Here is a 16,548-nt window from a genome sequence, read left to right on the forward strand (position 1 = left end):
TGAGTTTTAAAAAACACCGATTTAAGTTTGGAAAGAGTCTCGGGGTGTTTGACGGCGACGGATGAGCTCACACAGTCACGTGTGCGGCTGAGTAGTCAGCTGACTGTGAGTCGACATAAAGGCTCCACGCAGCTCCGCCGCCTGCATTGCAGTGATCTCCCCCGGTCGTCTTCACCCAGCGGAGGAACAGAAACAACCTGAAAACAGCGCAGTCATGCTGCTCCTAACGCTGCTCTTCGTGTGCACAGGTAATGTCCGAGCCGCGGCGACGGGAACGGTGTTATTGTGAATGTTGTGCGACAGCTGTCAGCTCCTAACAAAGACTCCGAGGTTGTGTAACTAAAGTGCGTTTGGTCAACACCACAACGCGGAAACGCTAAATGCTAACTCCAACTGCTAACACTGGCTCGTACTGCGCATGTTTTTATCCACACAAGTCGGGGCGTTTTGTCCTCTTGAAAATAATTGTGTACAGAATGTGTGCTGTATTATTTAATTTTGACTGTTTGGTGAATATCGGATTTTGGTCTTGTCTGTTTATAAGCGTTTTTGCTAGAAACGGACTCGGCCAACGTTGTTATCGAAGCGTTAGCCTGACAGCTAGCAGCAGTTGGTTAGCTAAACACTGGGTCAGGACAGGAAGGGACATGTACACAAAGACATTAGCTAACAACATGTACGTTAGGGCTCGTTTTGGATGATAATTTAAGTCGGTGTAAAATAACTTTACTTTAAGAAACTCACTTGGGGCTGATAAGTGCAGCCTGCCTTGTGCTGAGTGAGACCTTGGTTTCGTTTGGTTACAAAGAAGTTAAGTAACTCCGATCAGGCATCAACCTTGAGTTTAGCTTTTCACTGAAATGTCAGGGTTTTCAATTTTGTTCCCTTTCTCTTATCCACCCTGAATTTGTTTTAGTCACTCACAGCCTCTTATCTTTCCTATTCCACCAAATCAGAGTCCGAGAGAAATAAACACATGGGGTAATGCAATCAGGCTATTTCCATATGGCATGTTGCTGGCTTATTGACAAAAGGATCAATATATTTAGTTTGCTTCTTGTTAGAGCTGAATCTTTGTTTCTTGAAGCCCACCGGTGATATCAGTTCTTATTATGATCTGCTCTTCCACATTCTTTGCTCCTGTTTGCTGCAGACACCTCTGAAGATTCCCTGTCTTAAGCATTAGGACTAAAACGTATTTATCCAAGACTGTTGTGAACTCTCTCTACTTATCCTAAGTGGTTGGGGTGATGTGAGGCACTAATAGTTTTGCCGTCACATGTTGTTTTTGATCATTGTAAACTGAGTCCTATCTGCACAGCTTTTTGCTCTACATTGTGTCAGATTAAGTTTATTCACTTACAGTAAATTTATGATCTCTGTTTCAGGGCCGAGGTCAAAGAAAGTTAAATTAATAAAAGGCCAATTTATGCCACGGCCTTTTTTTGGTCTTAAAACTTGAATTATTTATCGAACGGGTGACAACAGGAACCTACAGCAGTTTGTTCTCTGCTATGTACTTCCCTGTTGACTGTAAATGGTTGACTACAGTGTGGAACTTGTAGTATCCAGGAATGTCCTCATTGGTACAGTGTGTCTCTCCCGGAACAGCTTGTGATTTTGTTTGACTGCTCATGTGACTCCAGTCGGAGGGTGGGAGTGGCCTGCCTGTACTGTGACTGCTAATGGTGCTGAGAGAGAGAGAGAGAGAGGGGGGGGTTTCAAAGGGCTCGGAGACCGAAGGTCTATCATTGTGCTTTGTTGTGACACCTCTTAGATGTTATCGCCAAAGGTCAGACACTCATAAAGGGATTGAGGAAACAGGGCTGCATAGTAGAAGTTGCTTTCACTTCACTTTTTCACTTCACTAAAATGTTTTTTTTTGTGGTTCCACTTCTTTCTCATTTGTGGAACTCTAATGCATAATTAATACATTTCTCTCATGGTCTCTCTTCTTGTTCTGCTTTATGTGAACTGGTTATATCTGGTTTGTGGTGGTTGGTGGGAAATGATGCTCGATTTCGAGGCATGCTAATGAGACTTTATACAGCAATTTGAACTCTTAGGATTAAGTGTTTTTCCTTGATGGCAGTTATAAAACCGTTAAGCAGGCTATTTATCCACAATGCTTGAGGGAGTTCTATCCTCTCAGAGCACAACAACAAGTCTCAACTATTTTCAATTGGCCTAGGGAGGCTGGAACAAACTGTCACAGGAGAGGATTGAATCTGTCTTTAATTATCGTATAGTTGGCTGACATGTTAATTTTAATTGTCATACTGAAGAATTTCCAAACTGGAAAGACATGCATGAGAAATCACATTCATCCCCAGTTATGCCAGTTTCTGTACGTTTGGGCTCATCTATGCCAATTGCAAATAGTTAATAAACATTACTTGGTTCAGACACAGCTCTGAGTTCATAATAAATGAAAAAACAACGCCTATTGTTTTTTTTTAAACTAAGCATGACACACAGTCCCAATGATTAAAACACACTTCCTCCAGTAAAGTTGCGAAACTTTTGAGTCTTGAGTTCTTCATGTGATCACCACTATGCAAATGGGTGGAAATCTCAATGTTTAGCAACCACATTTATTATAATCTGCAGTCTAGGTGACTTTTTAATCTTATTTGTATTTAAATTGATTAATATTGGGTGGAAGCACAAGCTGCAGGACGTCCTTAAGGAGGTAATTGAATGCATTAGGTCAAACTAGACTAAATGAGAAGATATCTAGTATTAGTATCAGATATAATGTAAATATTCAAAACAGTAACAAGGTATCCTTGAATATGGTTTTGCCATGGGTCCTGCCTTCTGATTTCTGTGGTAAAATTCTCCTAAGTGTGTGAAATCAGTATTTTTTTGTGTCCATTTTGCAGCTGCAGCAACACCTCTGCTGGGCACTGAGCAGTGTGCTCGTGGCCCCACCTACTGGTGTCAGAATGTAAAGGCGGCGTCTCTGTGTGGAGCTGTGACTCACTGCAAGCAGAACGTGTGGAACCAGCCTCAGATGGTGAGACTAAGAACGTGACAAGCGCCATCATTATGTTTATTCTAGAAATTCTAAATTTACTCATTTTTTTTTCTGTATTGAAATGTATCACAGAACACACATGCTCTCCTTTCTCACAGTTTCATGTATTTTATATTTGTGTTCTGTACACTTAGAAACATGATAGAAAAACACATTTATTTTACACATGCGTGTATTTTCAGAAAACTGTGCCATGTGAGTTGTGTAAAGAGGTGTTGATGGTGGTGGACCAGCTACTGAAGGACAATGCCACTGAGGTAAGATTTAGCAACCAAAAATCATTATGATTAGGAGATGATTTTATTTGACTATACCTAGATTTATATTAACTAATTTGAATGACTGATGTCTGGTTGTATCTGTGATTGCAGAGTGAGGTCCTTGGGTACCTGGAGAAGGCTTGCCAGCTCATCCCTGATAAAGCTTTGACTGCTGAGTGCAAGGAGATGGTGGATGACTATTATCCCATCATCATGGGAATCATTACTGGAGAACTGGTGAGCACCGTCAACATATTAACAAGCCATAGGCTGCCCCCCCCCCCCTTTTAAGTATGGATTCACTGGTCGAGTGTCCTTGATTAGCTGAAACAATAATATATTAGTTTAAGGCAACAACAAATTAGCCTTTTAATTTTGCCAGTAACTGATAGTCAAGGTTTGAATTTAGAAAAATCCCCAGCACATAAATATGAGCTACAACCAAGTTTAACCCGAGGTCTTACTCATGTTTGGTTTGTCAGTTTATTGTTCATCTTCATCTAAGACTCTTAAAAAGGTCCATCTGCCCCTTGGAGTCTGAAAAAGTGCAGCGAGCTAAATGAGGGCTATTGATGGGGAAGTGAGTCAAGTCTAAATGGGAACAGACGAGTCATTGTGTAAACCCCATGACTGGGAGACCATTTAGTGTAGGCTTCTTTGTGTCAGCTTTCACCTGCTCTAACCACGATGGGAGCAAACAAGGAACAATTTGTTCTAGATAGCACTTCCCTATAAAATGTCAATTAAAATGTACCAGTTATTGACTTTAACATGATTTTTTCTGTCTTTAGGAGGATCCCAGTGTAGTGTGTGGTGCCATGGGGCTGTGTAACTCTCAGCAGGCAGCTCTGGCCAAGGTTGAGGCCCAGCAGCAGCAGCTTATGTCCAATGACATCCCTCTGGTCGACCTTGCCCAGCCACTGACTCCTTTCCTCCTCAATGTGCCCGGGCTCCTCTATCCTCAGGAGAGTCACAAACAGGAGGTCAAACAGGAGACTCCAAAACAGGTAATGAAATAACTTTCCTCTTCATCCACATGGACATTATGTTTTACTTTGTATTAATTTTGCTTTGATTCTTGTGTTTCTTATAGAAAGACGATGAGGTGTGCCAAGACTGCATCAAGTTCCTGACTGACGCTCAAGCCGAAGCTAAGGCCAACGCCTCGTATACAGACTCTCTCATTGAGAATATTGAGAACCAGTGTGACAAGCTGGGGCCAGGCTTGTCTGAAATGGTAAGACTCACAAAACTGCAGGAGTTTTGGTCTTAAAAATAATGTATTGTCCTAAAAATGTTTTATATTAACTGTTTTCCTCATTGCAGTGCAAGCAGTATGTCTCGAGGTATGGCACCCTTGTTGTTGAGCAGATCATGACCATGGTGAGTCTTCTAACTTTCCTGATTCATGACGTGAAACACAATTTTAATTTTTTCCCATTTTAACCTGAATGGCCGTTGTATTCCTATATTGAATAATGAGCTTTTTAAACCGCTCATCAAAGCTAATGATTGATAAGTTGTAATTGTCGGTGGTGATGAGCTCATATCCACCACCCCTTGGCTTGCTCACTGAATCTATTCATATCTTTTGGATTCCTTACTTTCCTACATTTTTTTAAATTCTTATCTTTTTTCATGTGTTTCTTCTTTTCTTTCATCCCCTCCATTCATGTTGTCTTGCTCTTTTTTTTCATCCCGCTCTGGGTTTTGTGTGCTGCTCCCCAGGAACAGGTAGGTCTCCTTTGTGTTCAGCCTGTAGCCTCTTAACCACTAGCTCCTGCTTTTTGTGCTGTCCACTCCACTAAAGATACCCACCTCGCACAGTAGAGACGCATGTGCAACTATGTTCTAATTATGAGTGAGACCACTAGACACTACCTAAGCACTGTTTATTTGGCTAATGACTTGATAACCAAGTGCTGGTTGGAACACACTGCAGCAAATGGCCTCATTAACCTCCCCTCACGGTACACAACACTGTCATGTTAAGAGTATGCTTGGTTCTTTTGACTTAAAAGATGAATTGGTCAAATGAGAGATACACTGAAGGGCCTATAACAAACGGCATGTTTGAATGTCTAATCTTTTTTTTTTTGTTGAAATACAAAGTTGTTAACAGCAGAAGAAAACATTATTTTTCTGTAGGGATGTGTGTTGCGGTACAGTTTGGAACAGTTAAAAAAGACTGCTTGAGCTATCTTTTTTGGGGAGGGGGGATAATATAGATGTTTGCATGGGTGGTAATGCTGTGGTATGATATGCAGACTAGAAGCACATGGTTTATGGTAATGGCATGCAGTGTCGCCAGTTTTGTCAACGGACCTTTTTGCCGTGGAGCCTTACGTTTCTGGTTCTGTCCTCAGCAACCCAAGGACCTCTGTGTCCATGCTGGCTTCTGTACTGCTGCTCTGAAGAAGATTATTCCCATGATGAAGCTTCAGGCTGCCAAGACTCTGTCCGCGGCCAAGACTCTACCTGCTCTCAAGATGGTCCCTGCCACCAAGGTGGAGTCTGCTAAGTCTGTAAGTCATGGTGGGCTGACATATCAGCAGTTATTGATGGAAGACAAAAACATACCATCTGTAGCTCAGTATTTCACAATCGTATGACGCATTGCCTCTGTGTGTTCCAGTCCATGATGCGTGTCCGCGAATCCCCAACATGCAGCATCTGTGAGTTTGTGATGAAGCAGCTGGAGGAATCGTTGCAGGATGAGAAAACAGAGGTGTGACACATGCAACAAAATACACCCATCACCATAACTACAGAAACTGCTGTAAAGAAGCTAATGGTATTCAGACACTGCTCTAGTATCAGGCTGACTCATCTGTGTTTGTCTCAGGAGGAGGTGATTCACGCTGTGGAGAAGGTGTGCACATACCTGCCCCACACTCTGACTGCCCAGTGTAAGGACCTGATCGAGACCTACGGCCAGGCCATCATTGAGCTGCTGGTGCAGCAGGCTGACCCCAAGACCATCTGCACAGTGCTGGCTCTCTGCAATGATGCCAGCCGTGCATATGTCCGTAAGTCTTCACACTTTAAAGGTTCAGTGTGTATGATTTAGGAGAGTGGGATCTATCTATTAAACCCAAGGGTTTTTCCACACATGTAGTTCAACACTGATATCTGTTTGAATTCTTTCCAGCTGCACTCGACCAGACTCTCTTCAAGGCGGGTGGCTACTGTGAGGTGTGCAAGATGGCCATCAATTACATTGACGGGATTCTGGAGAAGAATGCTACCGAGGAACAGATAAAGGAGGCTGTGAGGAAAGTGTGCAGCTTCCTGCCTGACTCTTTCCAGACTGAGGTTAGAAGTGGCACCTTCTCAGATTGTGTAACGTTTACCCCTCCTCTGGTGACAGACTTGTATTAACCCCTCTGTGTGGGTGTTTGTCTACAGTGTGACCAGATGATTGTACAGTACGAGCCAATGCTTGTGCAGCTGCTGCTCCAGATGCTCGACCCAGACTTTGTGTGCATGGTAAATATACATATATGTATTCATGACAAAAATCAAGTGTTGTAAATGTGTAATCTTCTTTGTGAAAAGTCTGCCTTTTTTGGTTTTACCAAGACATTTTATTCCTCCTAATCCAGGAGATTTTTAAAGAATTAAGTTGTTCCTTACTATTATAACTAGTTTATTTTATCTTTAAATTATTGGGAATAGACAGTAAATTGGATATTCAGCTTACACTACGTCCCTGCAGCCCAGTTTAATACTTGAGTTGTGTGTGTCTAACAGAAATTGGGAGCCTGTCCTGAAGCTGTGCGCAAGCTGCTGGGAACAGAGCAGTGCAGCTGGGGACCTGGATTCTGGTGCAAAAATATGGAGACAGCTTCACGGTGCAATGTGAGTAATTTAAGTTCTATTTGGAAACCAAAATATGCCTCCAGTCTGGTAATCTTGACGTCTGCTTTGTAGATATGAAAGATCACAATTTAATTTATTTCATGTAAACTATTAAGAAACATCAACTCTTGTTTCTGTCTTTCAGGCTGTGGATCACTGCAAACGTCATGTGTGGGTATAGAGGAAGACCAGCAAAAACTCACCTGTAGGGAATCAAAGAGAAATAATATGGTAGTGCTGCTTCCCTGTTTTAAATTTGTTTCTTTTTTAATAAACTTAAATGACTTCTGTTTAAACTTTTGATATTTTCAATGATGTCATGGAGGAAAGGGACTGAAATTAGTTTTTGGGGTGGGGTATGGGGAAGGAGTGATTTGTGTACAGTGGCCTGCAGCTCTAACCTGTCATTTCCTCACTGAGCACATTTGGTTGTTATAATTCCCTACATTGCTTGCTGAGAGTTGTGTCTTTGTGTGTGTGTGTGTGTGTGTGAGAACAAAAATTCAAGTTTCACATGTCTTATAATGTTGACTACGCATCAGCTGGCTGCTGTCCTGCTGCGTCTTCAGACCCCCCCCAGCTGTTTGCTTATCCTTTTCCCTGGTGAAACCCCTCATGGAAGTTGGAGAGATGGCTCAGTGTGTTTATGACTGGCATAACTTTGAGTAGGAAGTCTGATCTTTGAAATAAATTTCTATTTTGCAGACAAAATGTTAGATTTTGCTTGAAGGAGGTGATTCGTCTGAGATTGTATCTCTCATTGTTTGCATTCTTCCTACTGTTTGTTTATCACTGTGCTTCTAACGCGCAAAAAGCATCTCAAATTTGATTTGTCTGCTTCAAATCATGAACAAATTGTCCATTAAATCTGTACATTTTTAACAATTAAAATGATCCCAATACACTTCAGTCTCTTTTCCTTTACTCTTAACTGAATAAGTCTTATTAAAATGATCAAATTAAAATCAATCTGCTTAATTATTTCCACAGTCAGGTGAAGAACACCATGGTCGATACTGCACAAAACCACTCCTTAACTTTTGATCAGTGAAACTAACAAGGGGCTCCATAAACTGCAAATGTAACAGCTTACTTTTTCTAAAGATTACAGACAACTGTTGTCTAGGTTAACTCCGGGGGGGGGGGTCATTTGATTTCCTGCATTTCACTACAGGAGAATGACATGTCGTTTGTGATAAAAGCACCAGTCTAAGTGCAACTTTTAACCCAAGGTACAAAAATGCTTTACCCTTTTAACTTGGAGTGCAAGTGATCAATTTAGTCAATTAAAATAACAAATCCACAAGTTCATGTTTGAACTGTTCCGTTTATAAAGTCAATCCACAAGTTATTGGAAATGTTCAGTTTATCACGTGTGGTTCAGTTACAGACAAATCAACATCCGGTTCATTGAGCACACTTAAGACACATTTTCCCACCTCTGTCCCTCAGAAAGATGTGGTGTTTCTTACCACTGGCAAGTTTGTTCATTTAAGTTGAACACCCCCTTCACAACATCTATATCGCCCGGAAATATCTGTACAACATGCATTTTCCAATATGAAATTTCATATAAAATGTTTGTTTAATAAATTGTCCCTTATGGACTGCATAGATTGCAACTCTCGCTTCAGGAGCCATTTCCCCCTCTTGTTCATAATGAGCCACATCAGTGTAAACTCAGTACTTTTAATGTGAGGTATGAAGGAGTTAAGGCTTTTTAGACCAGAGGGACAATGAGAAGCATGTCAGTTTTTCCTCATAACACACCTAGCTGTACTGGTGTGCTTTGCTTTGAAGCCCTGGTGTTTCATCAGCACTGGGCCATCTACCTCATCCGTCCTGCTCCATTATACCACTGTACATGACGGGGCTATTGCCTCACAGCCTGATCAGATGGAGTGCACGATGAGCACGGAGAATGCAGATCCAACCGCCAGTCCCAGAGTTAGGAAGAAGGACATGACCACTCCTGTGGCCTCTGCCAGCTCCCGAGGGACCACCTTTGGTCCATAGATCATTGGTAGAGTGCCTAAGTAGCCATTGGAGAGGCCTAACATGCAATTAAACAGCACAGGAAAAGCATCATGTCTGAATAGCACTGTGTGAATGTGGTCCCTTGGCTGGTAGTTACAGAAAATGAGAAGTGGGACCATGATGGTGCGACACATCACCAGCACCGGCAGGACTCGGCTGGTGGGGCCTGGGACCTGCAGCCAGGCCGTGGCCTGCCTGCCGCAGAAGTCTGCTAGATTGTACAGGAGGAAGCTGGTGAGGGGCACAAAGTAAGTGGTTGTCCAGGGGCTGCCGCTGTCCTTGTTGACAGACTGGATCCCTGAGGATACTGCAGGGAACACCGTTATAGAGACGCAGAAGACGCAGAAGACACTGAAGCCCAGCACCCACGTCTTCCTCAGGATGGGACGCAGTGGGGGGGTAGAGACTCTGCTCCCTGTGCCGTCACTTCCATCTTCTGTCATCACTCCTGCACTGGTGCATGTTGCTGCCAGCATGTAGTGTCTAGGGGAAAGAAGCAGGATGCAGCATAAATGCTCCAATAACTTTTGAGAGTAAGATGTCTTTCTGAAGTTTATCTGTGAAGTCTTAACAGCTGCAACACAGCTTTAAATTGCTCTTAATGTAATGAATCATTATTTTATAATATAGCTGCACTTGAATAAGATGTATTGAACTAGTCGTCTGACAGTTTAATTATAAGATCTTTATAACTCTGACTCAAGGGGCAGGTCAAACTTAAAGAGTTCAATTTCATTAAGTAAAATACATTAGAAAAATAAAACATTTTAAATGTGTTTATTAAGTGCACTGCTCCTGATCTAAATAGTAGTTATCTAAGTTTTAGATAGATGGAAAATAAAACTGCACATACAAAATAACTGATGCTTCTAAATTTGGAATATTTAGTGCAATTATTTGTTTACCAATTTAAACCCATTGTGTTTGGGATTTAATCTTTTCTAACCTTTGGCACCATCTAGTGGTAGTATGCAAAATTACACATTGGCTCTTTCTTGACCCCTACCACATAATTCAAACCAAAGTTTGTGGAAAGCTTTTCTGTGTACAAACACACACATAAAAAACAATAGAGGTGAAACATAATCTCATTGGCAGAGGTACTATCTAGAATCTATGCTATTCATTATGATGCAAGTAACTTTGACAGGTTTGGTAGGTAGTATTATCTAAATGGGACCAACAATTTCCTTGTCTGCTTCTGACCTTGAATATGCCAGTTTTGGCAGCAGCAGATATGTGATGATACAGAGCAGAATGAAGAAGTCGGCTGTCAGGAAATAGGCCAGAGCGCTGTCTGTCACGTCCTTCGTGAGCGCCAGGTCCATTACTGCTGCTACTGCACTCAGCGTGCCGCCCATAGCCTGGCCTGAGAAAAAAATAATAAGAATCAGCTTATTGTGCAGTTGTTTAAGAATAGAACTTTGAACCACCTGCCATAATAACCTCTATGTTAAAGCAACACAATTTTACCGAGCAACAGCCACACATGCTGATTTATTCTGTTGGGTTTCATGTCGAAGCAATTGATTGGTTTTCATGAAGAGATTAAACAAAGCCTATCAATGTGTTGAGTGGAGCTCCGCCTGCATTGTCTCACTCACTGAACTGAAACAACTGAGCAGTAGATATTACCCATGATCCCAGGCTTTAAAAAATACATCAAACTCTGCTCACAATTCTTGATATTTTAAAAGATTCCTCTGTGAATATGGGAGATGAACACACATGCACGTCCTCTGGAGAAACTGCGGAGGATCTGCAGAGTTCAGTGCATGTCTGCTGCAATTTTAGTGTTGCTTTGAATAAATTTAGAACTATTAATTGATTGAAAAATAAGTCTAATTTGCTACTTGCATGATACAAATATAGAAGACACAACCTGCACTCAACCTAAAGTTTGAGGCATTAGAGATGGTTTTTTATCCCGGATAAAACCAGTGTTGCATGAATATGCAAATGTAGAAAACAAGGTTCCAAAAACTGGATAATTTATTCCCCTTTTCCACAAAGGCAGTTCCAGGGCCCGTTTAGAGCCAGTGGCTTGTCTGGAACCAGTTATTTGTGTTTCCACAGCCAAAGAACTCCCTCTCAGCCAGAAAAACTGGTTCCAGAGTGGCACCAACTGATCTAGAAGTAAGAACTGCCTCCGTCAGAGGATGGGCACAGGATTATCATGACTAACAAGATCAACCACAACTTTAATGTGACCACTTGTATAGATCTCACTATGCACATCAACCTGACATTTGTGCTGATGAAGACCAAAATATGTTGTTTTTACATAATTAGACTTTACGGACGTGTATGATGACACCGTGTCTGTGTATTGGTGTTTGTCTGTGTGACAGCGAGAGATAGACAGGAATAGAGTGGGCGGAGTCAGTTGGGGTTTAACAAAGGAATGAATGTTCACAGCTACGAAAAAAAGATTTGACTCATTTAAGAAAACTATCGAACATTATGTTGGGATCAGTGTTGATAATGTGTATACCCAGTTAATTCAATTCCTGAGGAGGCAGATCATTATATCAGCAAATTTAATGATCAATCAGACACGTAGCCAGTGACTGAGATGGTGACGTAATGATGTGACTCTAATTCAGTTGCAGAAGCATGCGCCGGCCTTTTAAGCCGGCTCCAGCGAATGGAAAAGCAAACAAGTTCTTAAAAAGTGAGCACAGGTCTGAAGCAGCACTAGCACTATAGTTGTGTTCTGAGCCCTCTACAGCACATATTCTCCAGTTATCAAGATAACAGAAATAGTATTTTTACAACAAAAACACTGTAAACAAGAGATATATCCCCGACCTGAATGAGGACTGTACCTGATATAAGAGCCTGAGAGATCCTCATGGGGAAATGTCCACTGATGCCAAACACGCTGCCAGAGAAGAGGTTGGAGGCCCCACTGACAACAGCCACACTGACGAGAGTCCCGACAAAGAACTCCATCCTGCTGTCTGACACGTCCACCTTCACCAGCACCGTGGTCACCACAAACACCACCAGGATCACAAAGAGAGACGCAAGGATCCGGACATTCGAAGACAACCTACCAGCACAGAAAACCCACACATGTTCAGGGATAAGGCAGAGATTCAAATTAAGATGAGAGGTTTTTTGAAAGATAAGATATAAACTATATTGACTCCACACAAAGGTGGCATTTGATTATGTACACAAATCTATTCTGCTGCAGAGATTTGAAGAAGCATCCCTTTATCAATCCCTAAAATGATCTCAAACAAGTAAAGACTAATCTAATTCCAGACAGAATGTTAAGAAACACAGACGGAATTATAACAGTGAAACTGTGCGAAATGTACCCAGCAAGACTCAACAAGGGAGCTGTGAGAGAGAGAGAGTGTGTATCTGTGTGTGTGTGTGTGTGTGTGTGTGTGTGTGTGTGTGACAACCTGTTAACTAGGATATAGTTGAGAACCAGGGACAGCACAGAAGGAATCGTGGAGGCAATAACCAGATAACTTTCGAAGTAGTCCTGTGAACAGAAGATTTTCTTGAAACAAACACACTTGAACACAACAGCACACACCCATACATTCAAATATCGTCTCAAACAAAGTAAGAGGAAATGAGAGGAGAAGGAGAACAGTTCTTTCTCATATTTGTAGTTTCACTCATGTAAAGGCTGTTTTTTAATCTGAACATTGTATTGTTTTGTTTTTTACAGAAAAGCCAATCTTGACTAAAAGTATTTTGGCTGATGTTCCTCAACTATAACAACATAGTGAGTGTTATCAATAAATGATCTCTTCATCCCATCAGGAAGTGGTAGTAGCTGTATTGTACAGATGGAGTGAAACAGAAACCACATAATCAACAATGGTAATTAACTGTGAAGAAATTTAAATCAATCACTCACTTCCTGCTGCTGTTTTCTTTGTGTGTAGGATAGTAAACACAGAAGAGGTAACTCTAGCTTTGATACTATGTGGGTTCATGCAACAGTTTCTCCTATCAAAGTGAACTTAAATGTCATGATTGCTACGACAATGTTGGAATGGATGACAAATGTGAAAGGACACGGAGTCCTCACATCTGTCACATGATTCCTGTGTTGACACTTGAACAATAAAACCACTTTGTGATTAGTTTGTCGTCCCGTTCACTCACACTGAGATGTGAATGTTGATCCTCACTGTTGCTGGGATTAGTGTTGTTACTCAGTTTGTAGATCCAGTAGTGTTTGGCTGTTATGAAGAAGTTCCAGGGCAGCAGGGAGCCGATGCCCATCAGAAAGAAGATCATGTACACGAGACAATAGGAGTCCTCGGGACTGTAGCGCACGGCCAGAGGCACTGACAAAGGTTTGGGCAGGAGGGACGCAGAGGGACTCTGGTCCTCGTGGTCCTCGTCCTCAGATATGTTGTGGTTTCCGAGAGCAGTCGGAACATAGGAGGAGTTGAGACTGGGCTGCACCGGCTCTGGGACGTCCATTTTTACAGATAGAAGGATACAGGAGACTCGGAAAGTAAAGATGAGAGAGAACAGGGACTTTTGAGGTAGTGAGAAGAACAGGAGACCAGACAGGAAGTGTTAAACAGAGACCTGGGAAAGAGAAGAAAAACACACAAAATTAAGTAAGAAAATCACTGCAACATTATAATACTTGCATATGGCTATATATCAAAACATTACTTATTTATTGTGTATGCACATTGAGGATGTAAAACACATAATTGATCGACCTCAGATTTATAAAACACTTCGCTGTGTATCAAGCAGTTTTCATTCTCTGCTCATAGACAATAGTTTAAAACCACAACCTTCCATCAGGAGCAACAATCAGTCAAAGTAATGAGCATGTGACATCTATCATTATAATAAGCAATATTGAATCATTTTTGGCCATTTCACTCAGTGCTACTATTGCAATACACAGGGTTTGGATTATACTCACGTTTACTTGTGCTTGTCCAGAGCAGACAGTGGTTGTTCTGAAGCCATAGTCTGGAAATATTCCCAAACTGCAGCTGGTAGAGATCAGTCCAGATGTTCAGATCCTTCGGCGCTACAACACAAGGATGACAATAAGCCTCTGGGGATACAGACACGTCTTTTTCCAAACGTGTCTACGACAATGCAAGACTTGCATGCTCAGCACAAAACCGAGAACATGACACACTGTTGTTTGAATAGCGATCAGACAGTTACAGGATCAAACAGTGGCATCGTCTCCATGGTGATGGAGCTGATGAGAAATGTGACATCACAGTGCTAACACTGCTCATCATTAGTGGACCCGCTGCTCCCACACAGGTCACAGACTGTCAGTGCTCACACACCAGCTTGTTCCTGGAAGTTAAAGGCAACCACACGTCCTTTATTAAGGCAGGGGCTTGTTCCACTCGTTCCACTGACTTTGTGCGGTCACAGCAGTTTGATCCTATATATATTTAGATGTACATATTTTATTTTCTATTTTAAATTTTTGATATTCTATTTCATTGTTATTCTATTTTATTCTTTTTTACTCTATTTTATACTATTTCTATTTTTATTTTATTTTTTGGGTTGAAATTACTGTGCATTGCTTAAAGAGAGTGTGTGACCCAAGCATTTCATTGACAGTGACTACTTCATGTTATCTCTGTTCATTTGACAATAAAAAAATCTTGAATCTTGAATCTTGAATCCTCTCCTCTCCTCACCCTCACATGTTGGAAATCAAGGGCTGGGGCGGTGCAGGAACGAGACAGAAAAGGAAACTCGAGTCTCTCTTGCACAATGAGATGTCGATAGTTTGCACTATTCAAGGCGGTGAAAGTTTGACTGACATGGCAACAAAAACGCTGATCTGGCACCCGAACAGCCTGGCGTGCGTCACCAATGAGGAACCAGTGTTCACATGATGGTCAGCCAGAAAACCCAGTGGAAGGACAAGTAGCTAGGCGATGTGAAAACAGACACAGGGACAGTTTGGATCGAGGAAGTGTGATCCTCGTCCCCGCCGACAGATGCGATCACTGACTCCATTCACACCGCGTCACGTAAACAGAAAACGCTCTTATTCTAACGCAGTCCGCCTTGTTATGATCCTCAGGCGACACATGTGGAGGTTTGCTTGTTCAGAGTGAAGCTCAAACTCCTTTTTTCCAAATAGTAGAAGCTAAGCTAACGTAGGCGTTCAGGAACCAGCCCTAGTGACCGAGCTGCTGGAGTTAAACAAGTCAAATGTAAACGTACCTGTGTGTTGGGGGGGACGTGTCTGTTGTTTCTGTCTTTTCGTGAAGACTTACTCTGACTTTTAAATCCATTTCACGACCTGACTCTATTTTACGGTCAGCTGACTCTCCAGCCCCGATAGTAACAACAGTGACACATCCGGTAGGAGTCTTTCAGATTAAAAGCGTCGTCTGCAAAAGCCTAAAGCAGACGGATTAAAAATGTAGATTTCACAGAAATAAACCATGGTGTTCATCCAGTAATTTGTATAGTTAGAGAATTAGTGTATTTTGAAAGTCAAAATCAAATAATAAAAGCAACCTACCCTCTATTAATCTGAAAGCCAGACCCACACACCGGAACTGCTGTTATTAGCGCTAGTTTGCTACGTTTCCGGTACTTCCAAAATCAATGCTATACCGGAAGCTTTTATTTTCGGCACAGCTGAAATTTAATATAAATTAGTTAATTAAATTATTGTTGAAGATGTTACTAAATACTAAATTGTTATTTACAAATAACACGCGGTTCCTGGTGATGCTACTGCAGTTCTGAAATATCCTGTTGAAAAGCAATAAAAAACCACACCAAAATGGTTGTAATATGAAAATCACACACAAGTAGGGCTAATTTTATTTAAATAATAAAAATTAAAAAAATTAAAATTAAAATCTAAAACCTGAAATCAGTTTGTTAATTAAAAAACAAAAACATCAAGAATTTCAACATATAAAATACATTCTTGAAGTGCAATTACTTCAAAATATATCAGAAGAGATGAAGCCACAATATAGAAAAATCAAGTTGTAATATAAACGGCAAGAAGTAAATAATGGTTTAGTAATGACTACAGTATTAACTCAGTATTATAAACTGTGCATTTTCTCAATTGTGTGCATACTTTGATTGTGGGCAATCTATATCTCTTAAGTGACATTCATTTGTATGCACTTTAAAATTAAACAGATCTTTATTTCTAGGAAATCCAGTGAGAGGATGTGATGTATCCTCTCAGTCATACACAGAGAAAATAACTTTTGTCTTTCAGTTAATCGCTGATGTAAGTTCCACACGCAAAGGCAGGATTTATTAAACAGATCACCTTCTAAGATATCAAATCTGACTATAAGGTAAAGTTGTAATTTGCTGTGGAGGATAAAA

The 16,548-nt window shown here is 41.2% G+C and overlaps 2 protein-coding genes across 2 annotated transcripts; one reads left to right on the plus strand and one right to left on the minus strand.

Moving 5' to 3' along the window:
- Nucleotides 1–122: 122 nt before the first annotated feature.
- On the plus strand, nucleotides 123–8,065 carry psap (prosaposin). The gene is made up of 14 exons (XM_061086675.1): nucleotides 123–248; nucleotides 2,886–3,019; nucleotides 3,223–3,297; nucleotides 3,412–3,537; nucleotides 4,092–4,307; nucleotides 4,394–4,537; nucleotides 4,627–4,683; nucleotides 5,667–5,825; nucleotides 5,936–6,028; nucleotides 6,146–6,329; nucleotides 6,452–6,615; nucleotides 6,709–6,789; nucleotides 7,054–7,161; nucleotides 7,307–8,065. The coding sequence occupies exons 1-14, from the start codon at nucleotides 215–217 to the stop codon at nucleotides 7,340–7,342; spliced, it is 1,611 nt and encodes a 536-aa protein (XP_060942658.1). The 5' UTR covers nucleotides 123–214; the 3' UTR covers nucleotides 7,343–8,065.
- A 403-nt stretch (nucleotides 8,066–8,468) lies between these two features.
- Nucleotides 8,469–15,515, minus strand: slc29a3 (solute carrier family 29 member 3). Its single transcript, XM_061086676.1, has 7 exons — nucleotides 15,409–15,515; nucleotides 14,123–14,233; nucleotides 13,336–13,770; nucleotides 12,618–12,700; nucleotides 12,027–12,253; nucleotides 10,405–10,567; nucleotides 8,469–9,681 (listed from the first exon to the last, which is right to left on the minus strand). Exons 3-7 carry the CDS (start codon nucleotides 13,657–13,659, stop codon nucleotides 9,054–9,056), a joined length of 1,425 nt encoding a protein of 474 aa, XP_060942659.1. The 5' UTR covers nucleotides 13,660–13,770; nucleotides 14,123–14,233; nucleotides 15,409–15,515; the 3' UTR covers nucleotides 8,469–9,053.
- Nucleotides 15,516–16,548: the final 1,033 nt, after the last annotated feature.

This window comes from Limanda limanda, chromosome 15, assembly GCF_963576545.1.
Source record: "Limanda limanda chromosome 15, fLimLim1.1, whole genome shotgun sequence".
NCBI classification, from domain to species: Eukaryota; Metazoa; Chordata; class Actinopteri; order Pleuronectiformes; family Pleuronectidae; genus Limanda; species Limanda limanda.

What these genes read in the sequence shown, in the direction of transcription:
- psap (XM_061086675.1), top strand. Translation starts at nt 215, where the DNA reads ATGCTGCTCCTAACGCTGCTCTTCGTGTGCACAG. An exon ending in TGTGGAACCAGCCTCAGATG is followed by an intron (nt 3,020 to 3,222) that starts GTGAGACTAAGA and finishes GTGTATTTTCAG; the next exon opens with AAAACTGTGCCATGTGAGTT. An exon ending in TGCCAGCCGTGCATATGTCC is followed by an intron (nt 6,330 to 6,451) that starts GTAAGTCTTCAC and finishes AATTCTTTCCAG; the next exon opens with CTGCACTCGACCAGACTCTC.
- slc29a3 (XM_061086676.1), bottom strand. Translation starts at nt 13,659, where the DNA reads ATGGACGTCCCAGAGCCGGTGCAGCCCAGTCTCAACTCCTCCTATGTT. An exon ending in AACTATATCCTAGTTAACAG is followed by an intron (nt 12,254 to 12,617) that starts GTTGTCACACAC and finishes CTGTGCTGGTAG; the next exon opens with GTTGTCTTCGAATGTCCGGA. An exon ending in CCAAAACTGGCATATTCAAG is followed by an intron (nt 9,682 to 10,404) that starts GTCAGAAGCAGA and finishes TCTTTCCCCTAG; the next exon opens with ACACTACATGCTGGCAGCAA.